Source organism: Diorhabda sublineata, unplaced genomic scaffold, assembly GCF_026230105.1.
Source record: "Diorhabda sublineata isolate icDioSubl1.1 unplaced genomic scaffold, icDioSubl1.1 Dsub_182, whole genome shotgun sequence".
In the NCBI taxonomy this organism is placed as follows: domain Eukaryota; kingdom Metazoa; phylum Arthropoda; class Insecta; order Coleoptera; family Chrysomelidae; genus Diorhabda; species Diorhabda sublineata.
Genome location: NW_026614114.1, coordinates 1 through 21,911, shown reverse-complemented (window position 1 = coordinate 21,911; position 21,911 = coordinate 1). Strand labels below are relative to the sequence as shown.

General features: G+C 42.6%; 3 protein-coding genes across 3 annotated transcripts; 1 reads left to right on the top strand and 2 right to left on the bottom strand.

Annotated features, from left to right (window-relative positions):
• Positions 1 to 752: 752 nt before the first annotated feature.
• On the bottom strand, positions 753 to 1,229 carry LOC130452117 (protein GrpE-like). Its single transcript, XM_056791435.1, has one exon. The coding sequence runs from the start codon at positions 1,227 to 1,229 to the stop codon at positions 753 to 755; it is 477 nt and encodes a 158-aa protein (XP_056647413.1).
• Positions 1,230 to 11,073: 9,844 nt separating this feature from the next.
• On the bottom strand, positions 11,074 to 11,406 carry LOC130452116 (uncharacterized). The gene has a single exon (XM_056791434.1). The coding sequence runs from the start codon at positions 11,404 to 11,406 to the stop codon at positions 11,074 to 11,076; it is 333 nt and encodes a 110-aa protein (XP_056647412.1).
• A 4,608-nt stretch (positions 11,407 to 16,014) lies between these two features.
• On the top strand, positions 16,015 to 16,569 carry LOC130452115 (uncharacterized). The gene has a single exon (XM_056791433.1). The coding sequence runs from the start codon at positions 16,015 to 16,017 to the stop codon at positions 16,567 to 16,569; it is 555 nt and encodes a 184-aa protein (XP_056647411.1).
• Positions 16,570 to 21,911: the final 5,342 nt, after the last annotated feature.

Here is a 21,911-nt window from a genome sequence, read left to right as displayed (position 1 = left end):
GGCGAAGGGCCTGTCTCCTGTCCTGACCAGGACAGATTCCCCCTCCTCCGACCTCCTATCTCTGGAGGCTCTCGGGTTTATAATCATGTTATAGATTCCACCGCTTTTAGCAGTGAATTCTATAATTTTTCTCGTGGGAGCTATCTCCCCACCGAGTATGAGGGCATTCGTGTCCTCGCCCAGGTTCTCCCCGACCATGGCACCAATCATTTTGAAATCCTTGCCGGGTTCTCCATTCAGTCTGGCGACATAATGCCTCCAGGCTTTTTTTTGTTTTCAAGGAGGTTACCGAGTTCTCGATAACCTCGAATTCTCCGGGATTAAGGGCTTCCGCCAACTCCCTGATTTCAGGAGTCATATTCTCTGACTCTTTTTCAGTGCTTGGATTTATTAGGACCATACAGTCCTTTCTATCCAGCGCATCTTGGCTCCTCATAGGGAGAATCTTGGTTTTGGAGAACACTTTGTCCTCCCAAAATTTATCTTTGATTCCTTCAAAGTCTTTGAAGGAACCTCCCTTTTCCAAGGCTGTCACGATTTTTTTGGTAGCCTCCGCTGTTTTAAGCTTTTCGGCTTCTTTCCGGCATTCATTACATTTAATGCCGCTTAATGTAGTATCGGATGTATTTTTTCCATCCGTAGCCTTGTTTAATCTTTTTGTGAGGGTTCTCATTTCCCCCATCCTCCTTTTAATATCTTCGTTTTCGATATTAAGGCTCGCGAGGATCTGTTCGACCTCGCTGAGCTTTCGTTTAATAGCCTCTGGGGCTGTTTCTTCGTTCCTGGAGTTTTCCTCCCTCCAGGATTTTTTTTAGCTTTTTTTCTTCTTTATTGGTGCTTTGGCACCAATAGGGTGTGGTGACCTTTTTCTCGATACCTAGTAGGATCGAGAATAGGTCAGTCTTTCTGAAGTCAAACTCATCGCTTGACTCCTTCTCCTCTTGAACTTCCTCCTCCATCAAGGTCGATTGTCTGACAGATGCGAAGGATTTGTTAACCATTTCTTTATGTTTTTGGATTAGCTTTTGCTCGAAGAGCTCCCGGGCGAGGTCATCCTCGACCGTTTTTTTCTCCTCATCAAACATTTTAATGTCGTCTTCGCCAGAAGACGACGTGCATTCCTCATTAACGATTTGTCTTTTTCTATCGTGAGACAGAGATACCTCTGTCTCCGACGAAATATTCCCCCTCCTACGACGTTTTTTGTTTGGTTTATTTAATGAATCCATATGAATCCCACGAGTGGGGACGAAATAAAGGTCTGGCGAGGCAGTGCGCCCTTACCTCGCTAAGACTAGATTCTCTGGGAGGTCGCCTGGTATCCCAGAGGCACCGTTCGAGGCGGACTTCGCGCAGTCATTCATCCCGTAGCCACGGTGGCTAACAGTGTAGGATTGCGGATTTTTTCTCCAGGTTTACTCCTATTTTTTGAGCTGTTTCCTAGCCTCACTCCCCTCCACCCGTCCGCCGAGACGGCCCGAGAAGAGAGGAAGTTACTGAGCCACTCCACCAACGTCAAGGTCTTACAGCTCTTAGGAGTGGAACCTAACCTAACCTAACCTTTTTTTTTGTGGGTGGGAAAATCTTCAAAAGACTTCTGGGAAGGTGTCCCAGGCGTGCTGGATTCACCCGTTACCCGGGTGCCTACCAGCTAAAAACCCACCCTCTTCTCCACCGACGCATGTGGAACCGTTCTTAGCGAACATCGCGTCACATACAAAAATAAAGAAGAGGGGACGTATACATAATAAATATAAATAAAAAACCTGCCTAATTTAAATGTATAAATAAAACTTAGCCTAACTTATCCTATCTTTAAAATCACATCTATAGATTAAAAAAAAAACTTAACCTATCTTAAAACTTTTAGAAAATCTAATATAAATAAAATCCTCTAATTTAAATAAAACTTAAATCTACTTTAAAATTGTATAAATAAAATGTAAAGTATAAATAAAAAAAGTAACCTAAATGTATAAATAAAATCCTAAATTTAATTTTAAAAATTTGTATAAATAAAATTTATCCTAAATCAAACTTTAAAATTTCATAAATAAAAAATATAAAAATTCCTAACTCTACTTTGTATATATAAAATTTTAAAATCGGTGTATAGACAATTAATAAAAAATTTAAAAACTTGTATAAATAAAATCGTTAAAATTAATAAATAGAGACGTCACACGCTACAATTACAAATACATATTAAAAATCGTCACGCTTTCTTTCTTTTTCCTCCTTGGATTTTATCAATCCCGTAACAATATCTATAAGGAGTAGGTTCTTATATTTTTCAATTTTCAGGACCTCATTCCATGCCGGGATGCATATAGGATCACACTGTGAAGGACCCCCGCGAGTAGTCGCCGTTTCATGTATACAGGGCCTCCTATGTTTGGCATAATTCTGGCCAATGCGTTTATTTTTGCCGTACCTTTATCAATTATTTTCTTTATGTGCCCTGAAAATTCCGGCCCTCTTTTCAAGACTACACCGAGGTAAGTTACTTCCTGTTTCGCCGTAATTTCTTTATTTTGTAGCTTAAACTTGACATCTTTCTTAGCATTTTTGGGGCTTTTAATTACCAGGACTTCTGTCTTGTCTATGGCCAGTGTGAGGCCCTTTTGTGCCATCCATTTCCTGACCTTTTTTACGGCATCTTCCGTTTTTCTCACCATGCTCGCCTAGTCCTCGCCGGCTACCAGGAGCGCCAAATCGTCGGCGTATGAGACCGCCTTTACCCCCGCTTCGTGTTCGATCTCCAGTACCCCGTCATACATAACATTCCACATGGTCGGCCCAAGGACCGATCCCTGTGGAACCCCCATAGTGCATTTTAGTTTCAGCCTGCCCGACACGATGTACCTTTCCCGAAAGTAAGCCTCCACACAATTTATCAAATACACGCTAACACCTTTTTCTCTTAGGGCACTCACAATGTGGTTCCAGCCGGCGGTGTTAAAAGCATTTCGGACATCAAGCAGTATCAGGGCACACCATCTCTCATTCGAGTTCTTCACGGAACAGATGACCTCCTTTATAGCAGTAACTGTCGATTTCTCTGGTTGTAAGCCATGTTGCTGCGGTGACAATTTGATCTCCTCGGAGATTCGATCAACTAAAAGTCTCTCAAATAGTTTTGCCATGGTATTGATCAGACATATGGGTCGATATGACGTATCTAATTCCGGATCTTTTCCTGGTTTGTATATTAAAGCGACTCGGGCTGTTTGCCATTTCACAGGGAATGTTTGCTCATTTAATAGATCGATATACATTTTTAGAAACGCCTCCGGGATAGCATTGAAGAAAACCGTCATCGTCTCCACATCCAGATCATCAGGGCCCGGAGCCTTTTTTTTCTTCATTCTTCTAATAGCTTCCTCTATTTCTTTCATAGTGAAAGGTCTTCTTTACTAACCAATCTGTTATCTTTGTATTTGATGAAGTCGCCGACGATCGCAATATCGCCATCTCCCTTACAGCTGGTTATAGGTTTGTCTGACATTTCGAGTACATATTTCCCTTCCGGCCATTCCATTTCTATCATGTCTTTGATGTCGTCGTTGTCCACAGCTGCTTCCATTTTGTAGACAATCTCTTTTATTTTTATTTCTTTGAAAACGTCATCAGGCTGCATGGTTTGTGTGGCCATATCCTGACATAGAGGTTTAATTTTTTCCATCTGGGTATGTTCCCTACCTCCAAGCGAGTTTCTCCTAGAGATATTCCCGACTTGTCTTTTCATTTCCACCAGTTCCGACGCGCAGTAGCTCAGGGAGGTAACTTTGGCCTTAAGGGCATCGTTTTCCTCCTGTAGCATCCTCAGTTTCTCTTCCAGGTTTCTGCTAGAGCCACATGTTTCCAACTCCTCTTCCAGAATTGTCTTTTTTTCTGCAATCCTAGCACGTTTCAGATCAGCCATACCTATCGTAAGAGATGATGCGAGGTTCTTTATTAATGCGTGTACGTTCCTATTGTTCTGTGCAGAAGCTCTTTAAGTCCGCGGCCATTTTTGCTATCTTGTTTATTTCGTCATCTATATCTTTTCCAGGATATTTAGGGCTCAGATCGTTTGCTGATAGCTCTCTTTTGGTCCTTTTCCTTTTTTGGCCCGTGGTCTCATTATCGCTGCTATCCTGCACCACCATGATGACATCGTCGGCTTCCATCTCCTTCTGCATCATATCAACGAAAAAACTCCCGTCCAGATCTGGAGTATCCAGTGGAAGGTTATCATCCCCTTCATTCACTTCCGTCTTGTCCTCTGGAATCGCATCTTTTTCTATGTTACCTTCCTTACTAGAGCCCATGTCTGTCCTTAGACCTCTAAACTTATATCTCAGCGGCGTAGAACCATGTCCAGCATGCTTCTTGTTCTTCGTTTCCACCTCTTCATTTTCTGTGTCGTCCTCCGAGTCTATGGTTTTTGTTCCAGTAGCATTACCCAAAATGTCGCCCTAGTTCCCTGGCGGACATTTCTCGCGATCGCTTGCTGACGGTCGGGAGTGGCTCGCGGCACAACCCTCCCCGACCGGAACTGAGGTTTCACTCCTCTGTTCGGTAATCTCCAAATCTTTTCCCTCTTCCATTGCCATTTGTCGTTGTGGGTTGGGGGGCAGCGCTGGCGCACATCCACCCGGAAAGGATTTGGGAAAGGGGAAATTGGTAAGTAATTAGGAAACCCCTAGCCCTCGTTTCCTACTAGCATCGGGGGGGAAACAGGTGGGAAGCCGGAGCAAGGTTAGGGATACCGTCTAGGCTGGGAATGTCCTAGACGGGAGGTAAGGTCTTTTTGGTCCGCGGGCAATTATTGGGGAACGGCATTTGTTCCTTATTCATCGCCTATCCGAGAAGGTTGGTCGGTCATGTTTCCTCTTACAGAAAGTTGAGTGACTCAGGACCGACCACTCCTTTCGGAGACACCCTATGAGCCATTGGGACGCGTCGTGTCGGGTAGACCAAACCCCATCCCAGAAATCTCGCGTCGAGGATTTGGGGTGAATCACTTCCTGCCTCCTCGACTCGACCCCTCCGAGCACGAAACCTAACCTAACCTAACCTAACCTAACCTAACCTTTTTTTTTGTGGGTGGGAAAATCTTCAAAAGACTTCTGGGAAAGGTGTCCCAGGCGTGCTGTATTCACCCGTTACCCGGGCGCCTACCAGCTAAAACCCCACCCTCTTCTCCACCGACGCATGTGGAACCGTTCTTAGCGAACATCGCGTCACATGCGCCGGCTGTACTCTTCACCTTCTCCTTGTTCTCCGTGTTCTTCATCTAAAATGTATAAATAAAACACGTGCACTACACATTAAAAACATCACATACAAAAATAAAAAAGAGGGGACGTACACATAATAAATATGAATAAAAAACCTGCCTAATTTAACTGTATAAATAAAACTTAGCCTAACTTATCCTATCTTTAAAATCACATCTATAGATTAAAAAAAAAACTTAACCTATCTTAAAATTTTTAGAAAATCTAATATAAATAAAATACACTAATTTAAATAAAACTTAAGTCTAGTTTAAAATTGTATAAATAAAATGTAAAGTATAAATAAAAAAAGTAACCTAAATGTATAAATAAAATCCTAAATTTAATTTTAAAAAATTTGTATAAATAAAATTTATCCTAAATCTAACTTTAAAATTGTATAAATAAAAAATATAAAAATTCCTAACTCTACTTTGTATATATAAAATTTGAAAATCGGTGTATACACAATTAATAAAAAATTTAAAAACTTGTATAAATAAAATCGTTAAAATTAATAAATAGAGACGTCACACGCTACAATTACAAATACATATTAAAAATCGTCACGCTTTCTTTCTTTTTCCTTCTTGGCTTTTATCATTCCCGTAACAATATCTATAACCCTGTCGTACACCTTCTTTTCTTTGATGGCAGCGATCATAATATTCCTGCATCTCAGGGTGCCATTACTTCTTATTACTTTCTTAAGTTCATTCTGTTTCTGCCGGTGGACACGACACTCCGTCACCACGCCACCTCCGTCACACCGCAGGTGGGGCATAGGTCGTCTCTCGTTTTTTTTATTCCATAAGTATATTTTCTGAAAGACCCATGCCCCGTAAGAAATTGCGTAAAGTAGTAATTCGTTCTGCGGTGTGCGCACTTGTACCACTCCGTCACATCTGGTATCAGTGTCTTTGTCCACACGGCTTTGGCACCCTCCTCTCTCCACTCTCGCTACCATTTGTCAAAGCTGACTTCTCTTTCTTCCTTTCTTATATGTTCTATGTTGTTTTCCCTGTCAGCCTGGACTCTCTTGCAGATTCTGACCCTCTCGTCCACCATTATGTGGATGGGGATCACACCCGCAATCGTCTGCAGCGCAATTGCAGATACGGTTCTGTATGCGCTGCAGACACGAAGCAGCGGTTTCCGTTTTGCGGCTATGTATAAATTTTTATATTTTTGTATGTTCATAACTTCCGCCCATACCGGTGTCCCATAGAGGAGGATCGAATGGATATTTTCTAGTATTACCCTCCTCCTCTGGCTACCGGGGCCACCTATGTTGGGTAGCATCCTTTGTAGGGCGGAAGTTCTTTCTCCTACTTTCTTAACCGCTGCTTCCACGTGCTTCGAGAAGATCAGTCTATTATCGAAGGTTACGCCCAGGTATTTTACCGTTTTTTGGGAATTGACAAATTGGCCCTCTCCGAGATCGAATTGGATTCGATCCCGGAACGCTCTAGGTCCTCTAAGCACTATTATTTTTGTTTTCTCTACTGCTATTTGCAGGTCCATCTGCTCTATCCAGCTTTTTATTCTATTCAAGTTTTCCTTAATTATAACTGGGGCCTTCATTTCACTCAATTTTTTGATTATCAGGCCCCAGTTGGCCGAATTAAAAGCGTTTTTAATGTCGACCATTATAAGGACCACCCATCTTTTTCTCGAAGCTTTCGCCGCATCGTGTACCCACTTTGCGGCGTCCACTGCTGAACGACCTTTGCGGAAGCCGTACTGCTGATCTGACAGAGCTGCTCTGCTGTCCAGGAAATTTTCTAATCTTTTTTTAATTAAGATTTCATAGTATTTTCCCAGACAGTCTAACAAGCATACCGGCCTGTATGAGGCCGGCGAATCGGGGGGTTTCCCAGGTTTCAACAATAGTACTAAATTTGCTATTTTTAATTCTCTAGGAAACTCTTGCCTGCACAGTAGTTCGTTAAAAACGGATGTAATAATTTCAGGCCTCGTTTTGATCAGGGTTTTGATTGCCTCTGGTGGCAGGCCATCAGGGCCGGGGGCTTTACCCTGCTTGATATCTTCGGCAGCGGCCAGGATCTCTTCCGACGTGAATTTTGGTACAGCCGCGTCGCTTTCCATGTGGAAGTTTTCTTCCCTTTTATTAGGGAAGAGTATCGACGCGGCCTCTAGCCGCTGCTCTTCGTTTAAGTTGTATGGGGCGACGGCTCTCAACGCTCTCATTGTGATTTTATATGCGTCGCCCCATATATCCTTTTCAAGGTCTTCACATATGGCCCGCCATCTTTTCTTCTTTTCATTTTTTATTAACTTGCCCAGAACTTTTTTTTTCTGTTTGTATGTGTCTTTAAACGTTTCTTCGTCCCCGCTTCTGGTGTATGTCCTCCGGGCAAGGAGGCAATCCTCTCGGAGTTTCTCTATCTCATCGTTCCACCAATATGGCATTTGTCTATTTTGATTTTTTTTGTTTTCATTATCCTTTATTGCTTTGTCTTTAATATCTTTTAGTACTAACTGAAGAGTCTCGAAGTTCACCACCTTTTTTTGGTCTATTTCTAAGTTTTTTATTTTGTCTATTAATTTATTCCTGTATATGTTTTTGTTAGTTCGGTTTGTGTTATTATTTGTTTTTTTTGTCCTGCTTTTAATGTCGTAGGTGATGAACTTGTGGTGGGTAAATATCTGATCGTCGAGGACATCCCAGTTTGCAATTTTTCTGGATGATCCCTCACTAGCAAGAGTCACATCGATGTGACTCCTGCTAGTGCCCCTAACAAACGTTGGTTTTTTATTATTGATTGCCACTATATTCATTTGGGCCATCCAGTCGTCCCAGAGGTCACCCCTTTCGTCATTAATAGGGGATCCCCACTGAGACGATTTTGCGTTAACGTCCCCGATAATCAGAAAGTTCTTATTGCCGGTGACGGTATTCATTATTTTCTTTATTGTTTTTCTATATTCAATCATAGAGACATTGGGGGAAACGTAACAGGCCACGATCGTGATCTCGCAGTCAAGCTCGACCACGACGTAGCCCGCTTCTCTTTGCAAGTTCCTCACCCCAATATCACTATTCCTGAATAATACCGCCACGTCCTTTCTCTTATCTTGTACCCAACCACCCCCCTCAGTTAGTTTTTTATTTGGTTCAGAAACGATAAGTAGATCCGCTTCGAGTTGAGCAGCTTTAACGTGGGTCAGGTCATGAGCTAGTCTAGCCCTTCCCACATTAATCTGCAGAACCCTGATGCCGGTCTTGCTAGAGGCCATTTTTATTTTATCCTAAAAGCGTGTCGATTGGTACTCTATATCTATTCTAAATACCCCAGTCGCTATTTACCAAATACTATATTTCGATATTTAGGGCACGCCATCGTATCCGTCCTATGGCCTTTATTGTCGCACGAGAGGCACCACGCCTCATTTTGGCACTCTTGTGCCCGGTGCCCCTCTTTGATACAATTGAAGCAGCACCTGCTTCTATCCTTGCCGCTACAATTGTAGGTGCTGTAGCCATATTCCAGGCAGCGATAGCACCTAAGGGGGGTAAACCTCTCCTTTACGGAGCAATACTGCCAATGGACCTTTATCTTCTGGGCAGATCTAAGGGCGGCCGCTCTTTCTTCTCTTATTGCTAGGGTGGCCGTCTGTCCGCCTCCCCTGCTCTCCCTCATGCCTCTCACCTCTATTTCTTCCCTATCGATCCCGGTCCACTCACAGACGGCCTCCTTTAATTCTGACGGAGTGACCGATGGGTCTACCTCCATGACGGTGAAGATTGATTCTTTCCTCTTCACCGTCATATCCATTTTTGTTCCAATTCTGCTTTTTATTTCTTCTTTTAGTCTTTCGGCCGCCCCTTGGCCCTTTACTTTTACTAGGAGGTCCCCCCCTCCCGTTTTTCGGACGGACTCGACTTTGACTCCTATTTTCTCAACATTCACTACATTTTTAATGTTTTTCAAGACGTCTGAAAATTTTTTGTCGCCCGTTTTGATAAACAGCGACTCTCCCCCTCCTGTTTTGATTCCACCACCACTTTCCTCTCCCTTGGTAATTACCTTCCACTCCGTGTCCTCCCTCCTGCCTACATATTCTAATAATTGTCTGATTTTGTTTTTCTTAATACCCTCTCCTATTATGACATTGATTATTTTTTCCCCCCTCTCCGCCGCCAGTTTGGCCATCTCCTTTATGATTTTATATTTTTGATCTTCTTCCTCCCCTACCCTAACCAAATAATCGTGCCATTCTCGCTCCTTGATTTTTGTTTTGATCCTATTTTCTATAATGTCCATCTGCCCCTCCTCTAGCTCGTCTATTATTCCCCAAACTCCTTCCCTTAATTTTTTAATTTTTTCTATTGCTTCCCCTCCCCTTTCTTTTCCTATTATTATCACACTACTTATTCTATTTCTTAATACTTCCTCTACCCTATCCCTTTCCCATCTTGTTTTTTTATATACCTCCTTTTCCCATTCTTCCCCTGCTAATCTTTCCCATACCTCATATTCTCCACCCCCTGTATCTAATTCCCTTATAATATTTTGTGTTTTCTCCTTTTTTCTTTGTTTTTCTTCCTCTTCCCTGCATTCCCTGCACCTCACTTTACTCAGATTTTTTTTGGATATAAGTTCCCTCAGCTCCTCTAGTTTTTTTATTAATTTTTCATCCCCTCCCATCATGTTTTTAATTTCTAAAATTTTGTTATCTATTTCCTCCTCCTCACCCGTTGTTGTTTCTCCCACTTTCCTTTCTTTTTTATTTTCTATTTCCCCCTCAACCTTGCTTTCCTCCCTTTCCCTTTTTTTCCCGTTTCTCCGAATATTATTTTTTTCAGTAGTGCCCCCTCACTACTCTCGTCTCCCTTTTGGTTTTCTTCTCCTTCTTCATTCTCCTCTTCCAGTATCGTTGATTGTATCCTGTCCGTGCTTCTGTTTATTTTTTTGTTCTTTTTTTGTCTTTGTATTAGTTCCCATTCGAATTTCCTTCTTTCTTCTTCCTCTTCTTCCTTTCGTCTAACTTCTTCCTCCACTGTTCTCCTCTTCTCCTCCTTCTTCTCAATTTGTTTTTGTTTGTTTGGATCCATTCTGTTCCCACGAGTTGGGACGTGTGAAAAGTCCGGCGAGGCAGTGCGCCCTTACCCCGCTAAGGCTAAAATACTCTGGGGAGGTCGCCAGGTATCCCCAGAGGCACACGTTCGAGACTGACTCCGCGCAGCCATTCATCCCGTAGCCACGGTAGCTCACAACGTAGGATTTCGGATTCTTTTCTCGAGGTTTACTCCTCTATGTCTTTTTGGTCCGCGGGCAATTATTGGGGAACACATTTGTTCCTTATTCATCACCTATCCGATAAGGTTGGTCGGTCATGTTTCCTCTTACAAAAGGTTGAGTGACTCAGGACCGACCACTCCTTCCGGAGACACCCTATGAGCCATTGGGACGCGTCGTGTCGGGTAGACCAAACCCCATCCCAGAGAACTCGTTCCGAGGATTTGGGCCGACTCACTTCCTGCCTCCTCGACTCGACCTCTCCGAGCACGAAACCTAACCTAACCTAACCTAACCTAACCTAACCTAACCTAACCTAACCTAACTTAACCTAACCTTTTTTTTTTGCCCCCAAGGTAGGGTGGAAGCTAATGGCCGTCCTCACAGCGGGCGGGTGCAATGCTGTGAGTTTGTGTGGGACTCTCACCCACTAAACCACCCTCCTTGTTTACACATCCCTGGGGATTTGCGTGCGCCGGGAGGACAACAAGTTGTCATTACATCAGCGCACATCCCCTTTGAAAATCCCTTTCCTTATTCTATTGCTATCCCTGAGAGTTTCTATCCTCAATTTCCTTTCTGTTCATTACTACGGTCATGTACGTCGTTACCGCGTTCCAGGTGGCTTTGTCCTCCAACATTTTCCCAATGATCTCGGTTGCCGTAGGCAAGTCACATCCTAATTGTTCTTTCAGTCTGGTCCTCTCCTCACCCCATCTCGCACATTCGTAGAGGACATGGGCCGGGTCGTCCCTTTGCCCACATGTTTTACATGTGTCATCCTCGGTTCTACGGATTCTTTTAGTGAAGGTTCCGAACGAACCATGCCCCGTCAGAACCTGCGTGATGTAGTAAGAAGTGGTTCTGTGTTTGCACATGACCCAGCTTCTTATGTCTTTAATCAATGTTTTTGTCCACTGAGCCTTCGTCTCCAGACTATCCCACCTCTCCTGCTACTTTTTATATGTACTTTCTCTTGCCATTCGTCTATTGCCGGCTAACCTGCCTCCTATTTTATATAGGCAACATCTCTCTGCTATCATGAGATCAATCGGTGGGAAACCTGCTATAACCTGGACTGCCTCGGCCGATACGGTCCTATAGGCAGCGGCGACCATCAGTAAGCCTTTTCTTTGCGCGGCCATTAATCTTTCCTTGTATGCTTGTATTTTCATGGCTTCGCGCCAGGCGCCTAACCAGGCCCTCCCACATTCGGCATCAGTCTCCGTAGGTGTGAGATCTTTTTATCGGCTTTTTCGACCGTGTATTTTATATGTTCCAGGAAGTTAAGGTTTTTTGTTATTATTACTCCCAGATATTTTATTTTCTTTTTGGCCTCGACTCTTTGTCTTTCCACTACCATTTTGAAAGGGCCATTTGTTTTCCGCGGTCCCTTCACCGTCACTATCTCCGTTTTCTGAGGAGCAATTTTAAGTCCGTTTCTTGTGATCCAACGGACCGCTAGAGCTACAGTATTCTCTGCTCTATTCCTGACCTCATTTTCTTTGTCTCCTACGATGTAGAAGACGAGGTCATCAGCGTACGCGATAGTGGAAACTTTTGGGCCATAATCCAGCACTAGGATACCGTTATACATGATGTTCCACAGAACCGGTCCAAGGACGGAGCCCTGCGGAACACCCATCGTGCACCTATGTGAAATGATGCCGGAGGTCACCCTCCTGTCACTCAGGTAGTTCTTTATGTAGTTCGTTAGGTAAGGGCTAATTCCGTCATCTTTACAAGCCATGACTATTTTATGCCATTTCGCGGTATTGAAGGCGTTCTTTATATCAACAGCCACAAGTACACCCCATTTGTGGCTGTTTTTACCTACTATTTCTTTTAGTTCGTTTATTGCCGACACCGTTGATCTTTTGGGTGGGAAGCCATGCTGGTGCGGAGATAGGAGGTTCTTATTCTCGATCTCATCAGCCAATCTGTTTGTAATCATACGTTCTAGTAATTTTCCGAAAGAGTTGATCAGGCATATAGGGCGATAGCTGCCTGCCTCGTTTGGGTCTTTACCCTCCTTCGGAAGTAGAACGACTCTGGCTGTTTTACAGCAGTCGGGAAACCGTTGTTGCTTCAAAAGTTCGTTTAGATAGTTTAGAACTTGCAACGGTTTAGTTTTCACCGCGATTTTTAGAGCTTCGTTTGGTAGGCCGTCTGGTCCTGGTGCCTTGCCGTTTTTAATATCTCTAATCGCTATATCGAGCTCGTCGCTGGTGAAACTATTTGGTACCTCATGTAGTGCGGGTTCGTTATCGTCGTCATTTGTTATTCTCCCTCTTGTTGTTGGGAAGAGGGTGCGGAGGATATTTTTTCTCCTTTTCGCGCTGAGTTGGCCTTGTGTTTTATTAGCCAGTTTGCCCGTCACTATCCTGTAACCCTGGCCCCATATGTCGTTTTCAAGGTCTTTCATGAGGTCGTCCCAACATCTCTTTTTGGCTTGCGTAATTAATCTTTTTAGTACTTTGCCTTGTAACTTCATACCGTCTTCCCACTTTTGTTTTAAATGTGGGAGTTTTTCTCGGGTGTATTTACGTCTTTGTTTATTATATTCGTTTCTGGCATTCTCGATTTCAGGATTCCACCAGAATGGTTGCATCGAGGTATTAGCGTCGTTATTATTACTGGAGGCATCTTTATATGCCTTCAGTATTTCCTCGTATGTACCATTACTTTTTTTTAGTATTTCTACGTACTTTTCGGTGTTCAAGTATGTCCTTTTCCTGTTGTTAGGGCTCATCTTTTTTATTGCTCCTTTCGTTTTTATCTGATATCGAATATGTCCATGGTGTGTGTAAGGATTGACATATTCTATACACCAGTTGGTGATCTTATTATAATGACTGGTATGACAGAGAGTAACATCTATATGTGTTTTGGAGTAACCTCTTTCAAAGGTGTGATGGCCGTTATTGATTGCTACCCATCCTGTTTGGGCCAACCACTCCTCTACCATTTGTCCTTTTATATCAGACATAGGAGATCCCCATATTGCGGATTTCGCGTTTATATCTCCGGCCATTATGGATAGTCGTGTTCCGTTGTTATTGGTAGCCGTATCAAAGGTTTTATCTATCGCCTTTTGGTATTCTCTATCGTTGATATTCGGTGAGATATAAACGGCCGTCATAATGGTGCCCTTGGTTTCTATTTGTACGCAGTTATCACCTCGAAGCGTCTTGTCTATTTCCAAGTTTTTATTTATGATGGCTATCGCCACTCCTGCATTCTTATCGACGAGCCATCCTTTTTTTTTGCAATGTTTTTATTTGGCTCGGATATTATCATAACGTCGATGTGATGTTTGTTTGCTTCGTCAAAGGCGATATCGTGCGCTATCTTGGACCTCCCCAAGTTCACTTGCAGTACGTTTATCTGGTTTTTGCCTGCTTTTTTATCTGTAGCCATTTTGCTTGTATCAGGCCCACATTCTCACCACGCTGTGCAGCAAGATACGTGACCCCGGGCTATCATATAGTGACTTTATTTTAATATTAATCTCATGAACAACCGAAGGTATCCCAGTTGGGATTTTGCAATAGTGGTCGGGATATGCTCTTCTAAAATCTAGATTAAAATAAGTTAAAATGAGATAAATAAATAAATAAATAAATAAATATAAAATAAATATATACATATAAATAAAAAATAAATAAAACCTTTGTTGTCGTCATGTTGATGGTATAGGGATCATCCGACGACAACATTCTAAAATAGGCCTCCGGTGTATATTGCCGGAACCTTGGAGCAACAACGACGATTAATAACATATTAAAATCTTTGGGGTCTAGATCCTGGACAAAGAGGTTGTAAAAGGACCTTTTGTCCATTTTATAGTTTTAGACCTTTTTTTTAGTCCTTGTTCCCAAGGACTAATTTCCTATATTCTGGACATCTCATGGTGTCCATCCTATGTCCTTTTATTTTGCAGGCCATACATTTCGCTACGGCCTTACAGTCCTGGGCTCTATGGTTGAGCCCGCCACAATTGAGGCATTGTTTATTTCTGTCCTCCCCCTTACAGGAGGTCAGACTATGTCCGTATTCCAGACATCTATAACACCTCAGAGGGGCTATTCGCTCCCTCACTCTACAGGCCGACCATCCTATTTTGATGGTTCCTATCTCTCTTAGCTTGCCGGCTTTGTTGTTCGGTACGGAGAGAAGACACATCTGCCCTCCGGATTTTGTTTTCCTAAACAATTTAATTTCGACCAGGCCTGCTAGGCCGGTCTGTTTCCCGACCTCAGCTTTCACCTCCTCAGAGGTGACCGCCGGGTCAAGGTCAGTGACGCTAAAGACCGTCCCCCTATTTCTGGTCGTTACACTGACCTCCTCCATTTTATTAATTATTGCGTTTTTTAGGGTCTGTGCCTGACCCCTGCCTTTGAGGCGGATGACAATGTCACCGCCATTTGTTTTTTTAACTTTGTTAATGTTGACGTTGAGGCTCGCAACGCCAACTTTCTCTTGCATACTTTTTAGTACCTCGGCGAAGGGCCTGTCTCCTGTCCTGGACCAGGACAGATTCCCCCTCCTCCGACCTCCTATCTCTGGAGGCTCTCGGGTGTATAATCATGTTGTATAATCCACCGCTTTTAGCAGTGAATTCTATAATTTTCCTCGCGGGAGTTATCTCCCCGCCGAGTATGAGGACATTCGTGTCCTCGCCCAGGTTCTCCCCGACCATGGTTAGGTTAGGTGTAAACAAGGAGGGTGGTTTAGTGGGTGAGAGTCCCACACAAACTCACAGCATTGCACCCGCCCGCTGTGAGGACGGCCATTAGCTTCCACCCTACCTTGGGGGCAAAAAAAAAGGTTAGGTTAGGTTAGGTTAGGTTAGGTTAGGTTAGGTTAGGTTAGGTTAGGTTAGATAAGGTTAGGTTAGGTTAGGTTAGGTTAGGTTAGGTTAGGTTAGGTTAGGTTAGGTTAGGTTAGGTTAGGTTAGGTTAGGTTAGGTTAGGTTAGGTTAGGTTAGGTTAGGTTAGGTTAGGTTAGGTTAGGTTAGGTTAGGTTAGGTTAGGTTAGGTTAGGTTAGGTTAGGTTAGGTTAGGTTAGGTTAGGTTAGGTTAGGTTAGGTTAGGTTAGGTTAGGTTAGGTTAGGTTAGGTTAGGTTAGGTTAGGTTAGGTTAGGTTAGGTTAGGTTAGGTTAGGTTTCGTGCTCGGAGAGGTCGAGTCGAGGAGGCAGGAAGTGAGTCGGCCCAAATCCTCGGAACGAGTTCTCTGGGATGGGGTTTGGTCTACCCGACACGACGCGTCCCAATGGCTCATAGGGTGTCTCCGAAAGGAGTGGTCGGTCCTGAGTCGCTCAACCTCTTGTAAGAGGATACATGACCGACCAACCTTCTCGGATAGGTGATGAATAAGGAACAAATGCGTTCCCCAATAATTGCCCGCGGACCAAAAAGACATAGAGGAGTAAACCTCGAGAAAAGAATCCGTAATCCTACGTTGTGAGCTACCGTGGCTACGGGATGAATGGCTGCGCGGAGTCAGTCTCAAACGTGTGCCTCTGGGGATACCTGGCGACCTCCCCAGAGTATTTTAGCCTTAGCGGGGTAAGGGCGCACTGCCCCGCCGGACACTCTTTCGACCCAACTCGTGGGAATCATATGGAATCACAAAAACAAAAACAAAAACTAGGATATAAGGTAGAGGAGAGGAGAACAGTAGAAGAAGAGGTAAGAAGGAAGGAGGAGGAGGAAGAGGAAAGGCGGAAATTCGAAGAAGAGTTGATACTTAGGCAAAAGAAGAATAAAAAAGTGAACAAGAGTAGGGACCTGATAACACAATCAACCATAATTGAAGAAGGAAAAAAAGAAGAAGAAGAAGAAGAAGAAGAAAAAGAGGACACGTCCACCACAGATACCAGCGAAGGGGACATACTGAGAAAAATTATGTTTGAGGAGGTGAAAGGGAAAAAAAGCAAAAAAAAAAGGGTAAGGGAAGAAAGTAAGATTGAAGAAAGCGAAACAAAGAAAGAAAAAAAAAGAAGAAAAAGAGAAGAAGGAAGAGGAAAAGGAAAGTGAGGGGGACAGGGAGATATGGGAGGAAAGGTTAATAGAAAAATTGATTGAAATTGAAAATATGACGACGGAGAAAAACGTAATAGAAAAAATAAAAGAACTCAAGGAATTAATTGAGGATAAAGCTACATCAAAATGCAAGGAATGCAAAGAAGAAGAAGAAAAAATAAGGAAAAAAAAAGAACAGAGAAACTAAAGGAAGCATTATCTAAAGCAGAGGGAAAATTCGAGGAATGGGCCAGTCTGGCAAAAGAGGAATGGGAGGAAGAAGTATACTCTAAGACAGTATGGCACGAGAGTAGCGTAATAGAAGCGCTGAAACGGAGGGAAACGTGCGTAATTCTAGGAAAACTGGGTAACAACGGAGAAACGGCGGACATAATAAGAAAAACGAAAGAAGAAATCTGGTCGGTATGGGAAGAACTGGGTAAGGGGGAGTGGGAATCCATCGAAAATAAAATTAAAACGAAAAAAAATGAAATAAGATGGTATAATCATATTGCAAAGGTAAGTGACGAAGAAGAGGGAAGGTTGGAAACATTTAATATCTGTCAACAAATATCGGAGGAAATAAACAGTGGGGCCGAAAAGGAAGTGGTCATAGTGATAGGGGAGGGACTGGATAAAATACTGATCAGAAAAATAATAGAATTCGTAAACAGTAAGAAAGATATCAAATATAAAATTATATCTAAAATTGGGGAAACAGTAAAAAATAATGGGGATACGGGGGGAGAATCACTCTTCATTAAAACCGGCTCCCTTAAGTACACGGAGGTATTAAGGAACATGAAATCCAACATTAAAGTTGATGAATTAGGAATCAAGGTAGAGGCGGTAAAGAAAACCGGGGGGGGAGACCTCCTAGTTAAACTCAAAGGCCAGGGGGCAGCGGAAAAGTTGAAAGGTGCCCTAACAGAAAAAATAGGGGACCTGGCAATGACGGTAAAAAGAAGAGAGGCCGTCTTTACAATAATGGAGGTGGACCCGTCGGTAAACTCACAAGAACTTAAGACGGCCATCTGTGAGTGGACAGGCCTCAAGGACGATGATATAAACATAAGGAGCATGAGGGACAGTAGGGGGGGAGGCCAAACGGCCACAGTCGCGGTGAAAGAAGAAAGGGCGGCTGTGGTAAGGGCCATGAACAAAATAAGAGTACACTGGCAACTTTGTACGATAAAAGAAAGATTCACCCCCCTAAGGTGCTATAGGTGCCTGGAGTACGGGCACAACACATACTCCTGTAAGGGTAAGGACAGGAGTGGAAGTTGTTTTAACTGCTTCAAGGAAGGGCACAGGGCCAACGAATGCAAGAATGAAGCACACTGTCTCTCATGTGACGAAAAGGGTCATCGGACAGATACGATGGACTGTCCGAAATATAGGGGAGCCGTGTTTGGAAGGAGCTAGAAAATAGGCTAGGTTAGGTATTTAGGATAGGCATACAACAATCGTTATGTTGAAAAATTAAATGGCCCTTAACAACTACAAGGACGGCATCAGGGTTTTGCAGATTAACGTGGGGAGGGCCAGGCTAGCGCATGACCTAACCCACGTGTAAGCTGCGGAGCTCGAAGCGGATCTTCTCGTTGTTTCCGAACCAAACAAGAAGCTGACTGAGGGGTGCGGGTGGGTACAAGACAAAAGTAAGGATGTGGCGGTGTTCTTCAGAAACAGGGATGTTGGGATACGAAAAATTATTCGAGAGTCGGGCCACATCGTGGTAGAGCTTAATAGTGAAATCGCGATAGTGGCCTGTTATATATCGCCCAACATCCCTATCACAGAATACAGGAGAAAAGTAAAAAACATAATGAACGCCGCCATCAAACAAAGAAATTACTTGATCGTTGGGGACATCAACGCGAAATCGTCCCAGTGGGGTTCCCCAACAAATGACGAGAGGGGCGACCTATGGGATGACTGGATGGCCCAACTCAATATAATCTCCATAAACAACGGAGAACCAACATTCGTGAGAGGCGCTAGCAGGAGTCACATTGATGTGACTCTTGCTAGTGAGGGGTCATCCAGGAAAATAGCAAACTGGGATGTTCTCGAGGATCAGGTGTTTACCCATCATAGGTTCATCACCTTCGAAATAAAAATCAAAACAAAAAAAATTAACTTTACAAATAATAAAAATAATATAAACATCAAAACAATAACAAATGAAATAAATAAGAAAATACAAGAAGGCGAGGTGATGAACTATGACACACTTCAGTCAGCCATCAAGTCAATAACAATGGATATGAAAAACAAAAATAAAAAAATCAATAATAACAATAATCAGAATCGGCACGTGCCATATTGGTGGAACGACGAGATAGAGAAGCTGAGAGAGGATTGCCTCGTTGCCCGGAGAAGATTTACTAGAAGCGGGGGTGAAGAAAAATATAAAGACTTTTATAAGCAAAAAAGAAAAGCTCTGGGCAAACTGATCAAAAATGAAAAAAAGAAAAAATGGCAGGCCATATGTGAAGAACTAGAAAAAGATATATGGGGCGAAGCATATAAAATAATAATGAAAAAATTAAAAGTCATCGCCCCATATAATCTGAGTGAAGAGCAGCGGCTAGAGGCCGCGTCGCTACTCTTTCCAACAAAAAAGAAAGAGAATTTTCAAAAGGAGAGCGACGCGGATATACCATTATTCACAACGGAGGAAATCCTAGCCGCTGCAAGGGAAATTAAACAGGGTAAAGCCCCCGGCCCTGACGGCCTGCCACCAGAGGTAGTCAAAACCCTGATTACCACGCAGCCGGACCTAATAAAAACCGTCTTCAACGAACTACTGTGTAGGCAAGAGTTTCCCAAGGAACTGAAAATAGCGAACTTGGTTTTGTTACTTAAGCCTGGGAAACCCCCCGATTCGCCGGCCTCATATAGGCCGGTATGTTTGTTAGACTGTCTGGGAAAATACTATGAAATTTTAATAAAAAAGCGATTAGAGAACTTCCTAGACAGCAAAACAGCTCTCTCCAAGCAGCAATACGGTTTCCGCAGAGGTCGATCAGCAGTGGACGCCGCAAAGTGGGTACACGACGCGGCGAAAGCTTCCAAAAAAAGGTGGGTAGTCCTAGTAATGCTTGACGTTAAAAATGCATTTAATTCGGCAAACTGGGGTCTCATAATACAAGAACTAAATAAAATAGAGACCCCACTATATCTAGTCAATATAGTAAAGGACTACTTAACTGAAAGAAGAGTATGCGTATCGAGAAGGCAACAAATACAGTTAACCGCAGGGGTACCCCAAGGGTCGGTGTTGGGACCGACCCTATGGAACATACTATACGATGGGGTACTCAAAATAAAACTAGAAGGCGGGGCCAGATCGATCGCATACGCTGACGACCTGGCAATACTAGCGGAAAGCGATATGAATTGGGGCATCATTAATATAGTAAACAAAAATATGGACAAAATAAAATGCTGGATTGAGCAGATGGACCTACGAATAGCAGTAGAAAAGACGGAGATTATTGTGTTAAGGGGACCTAGAGGAACCCGGGACCAAATAAAATTTGGTCTCGGAGGCCAAATCATTAATCCTAAAAAAACAATTAAGTATCTGGGAGTGACTTTTGACGATAGAATGACCTTCTCGAAACACATACAAGCAGCGGTTGTGAAAGCGGAAGAAAGGACTTCCGCCCTGCAGAAAATGTTACCAAACGTAGGTGGGCCCGGTAGCCAAAGGAGGAGAGTTACTTTGGAGGCTATACACTCCATCCTCCTATACAGGGCCCCAATATGGGCGGAAGTCATGAAAAAAAATAAATACAAACAGCAATACACAAAGGCACAAAGGAAACCGCTGCTTCGGGTATGCAGCGCGTATAGAACGGTATCGGCTATCGCGCTGCAGGTGATAGCGGGTGCTATCCCTATCCATATATTAGTGGAGGAGAGGGTCAGGATATATGAAAGGGTCCAAACTGACAATGAAAATATAGAAAAAATAAAGGAAATGGAAAGAGAAGTCAGTTTGGACAAATGGCAGCAAGAATGGCAAGAGGAAGAGGTCAAAGCCGCGTGGACGAGGACTTTAATACCGGACGTCAAAAAGTGGTTCAAATGCGCACACCGCATAACCAACTACTATTTTACACAGTTTCTAACGGGGCATGGGTCGTTCAAAAAATATACATATGGAATAAAAAAAACTAGAGACGACCTATGTCCCAGCTGCGGTGTGACAGAGGACCCGCGACACGTGGTATTGGAGTGCCGAGTCCACAGAAATACCCAAGATAAAATAAAGAAAATCCTAAACAAGGAGGAGGGAGGCGACTTTGACTGTACGGCCGTTATGAAGGCTGCCATCGAGCAAAAAAAATCTATGACCAGATAATTGAAATTGTGACGGGACTAATGAAGGCTAAAGAGAAAGAGGACAGAGAACGTGACGGTTGAATTATGTTTAGAAGCATTTTAAATGTGTTTTTCTAATTTATTAAAATTTTAATCACCTATTTATTTATTTATTCCGTGTACGTCTTTTTATTTATACAATAATTTTAATCATTTATTAGTTAATTTTTATTTATACAAGATTTTACATTTTATTTATACACCTAGAGTAAGAAAGTTTTTTATCTATACAGTTAGGCTAGATTTTTATATATATATTTTATTTAAATTTTATTTATACAAGAATTTTACATTTTATTTATACACTTAGGGTAAGAGAGTCTTATTTACACATCTAGGTTAAGTTTTTTCAGGTAGTCTTAGTTTACTTAGTTAAATATTTTATTTAAATTTTATATATACAACAATTCTAACATTTTATTTATACATTTAGGTTAAGAGAATTTTTATTTATACAATTTATTCATTTTTCATTTAAGTTTTATTTATACAGCAATTTCAAAATCTATTTACACAATAGTGGTAGGAAATTTTTATTTATAAGTTAGGTTAAGTCCCCTTAATCGGCCCTACTGTTCTCGCTTCTTGTTTTATTTTATTTATACAACTTGGATAAATATTCTATTTATTTTATTTATTTATTTTGTGTTCACTTTTATGTTTATAATTTTACTTTATTTTCACAGGAGAAAGAAAAGGAGAAAAGGGCAAAACTGACGCGGGTGAAGCGATGCTCGCTGAGAGCGGTACCGCTCGCGTCAGCGGAGAAGAGGGTGGGTTTTTTAGCTGGTAGGCGCCCGGGTAACGGGTGAATCCAGCACGCCTGGGACACCTTCCCAGAAGTCTTTCGAAGATTTTCCCACCCACAAAAAAAAAAAAAAGGTTAGGTTAGGTTAGGTTAGGTTAGGTTAGGTTAGGTTAGGTTAGGTTAGGTTAGGTTAGGTTAGGTTAGGTTAGGTTAG

Bases quoted from the DNA above. Each gene is read 5' to 3' on its own strand.
- LOC130452117 (XM_056791435.1), bottom strand. From the start codon at position 1,229: ATGGATTCATTAAATAAACCAAACAAAAAACGTCGTAGGAGGGGGAAT.
- LOC130452116 (XM_056791434.1), bottom strand. From the start codon at position 11,406: ATGTGCAAACACAGAACCACTTCTTACTACATCACGCAGGTTCTGACG.
- LOC130452115 (XM_056791433.1), top strand. From the start codon at position 16,015: ATGAATGGCTGCGCGGAGTCAGTCTCAAACGTGTGCCTCTGGGGATAC.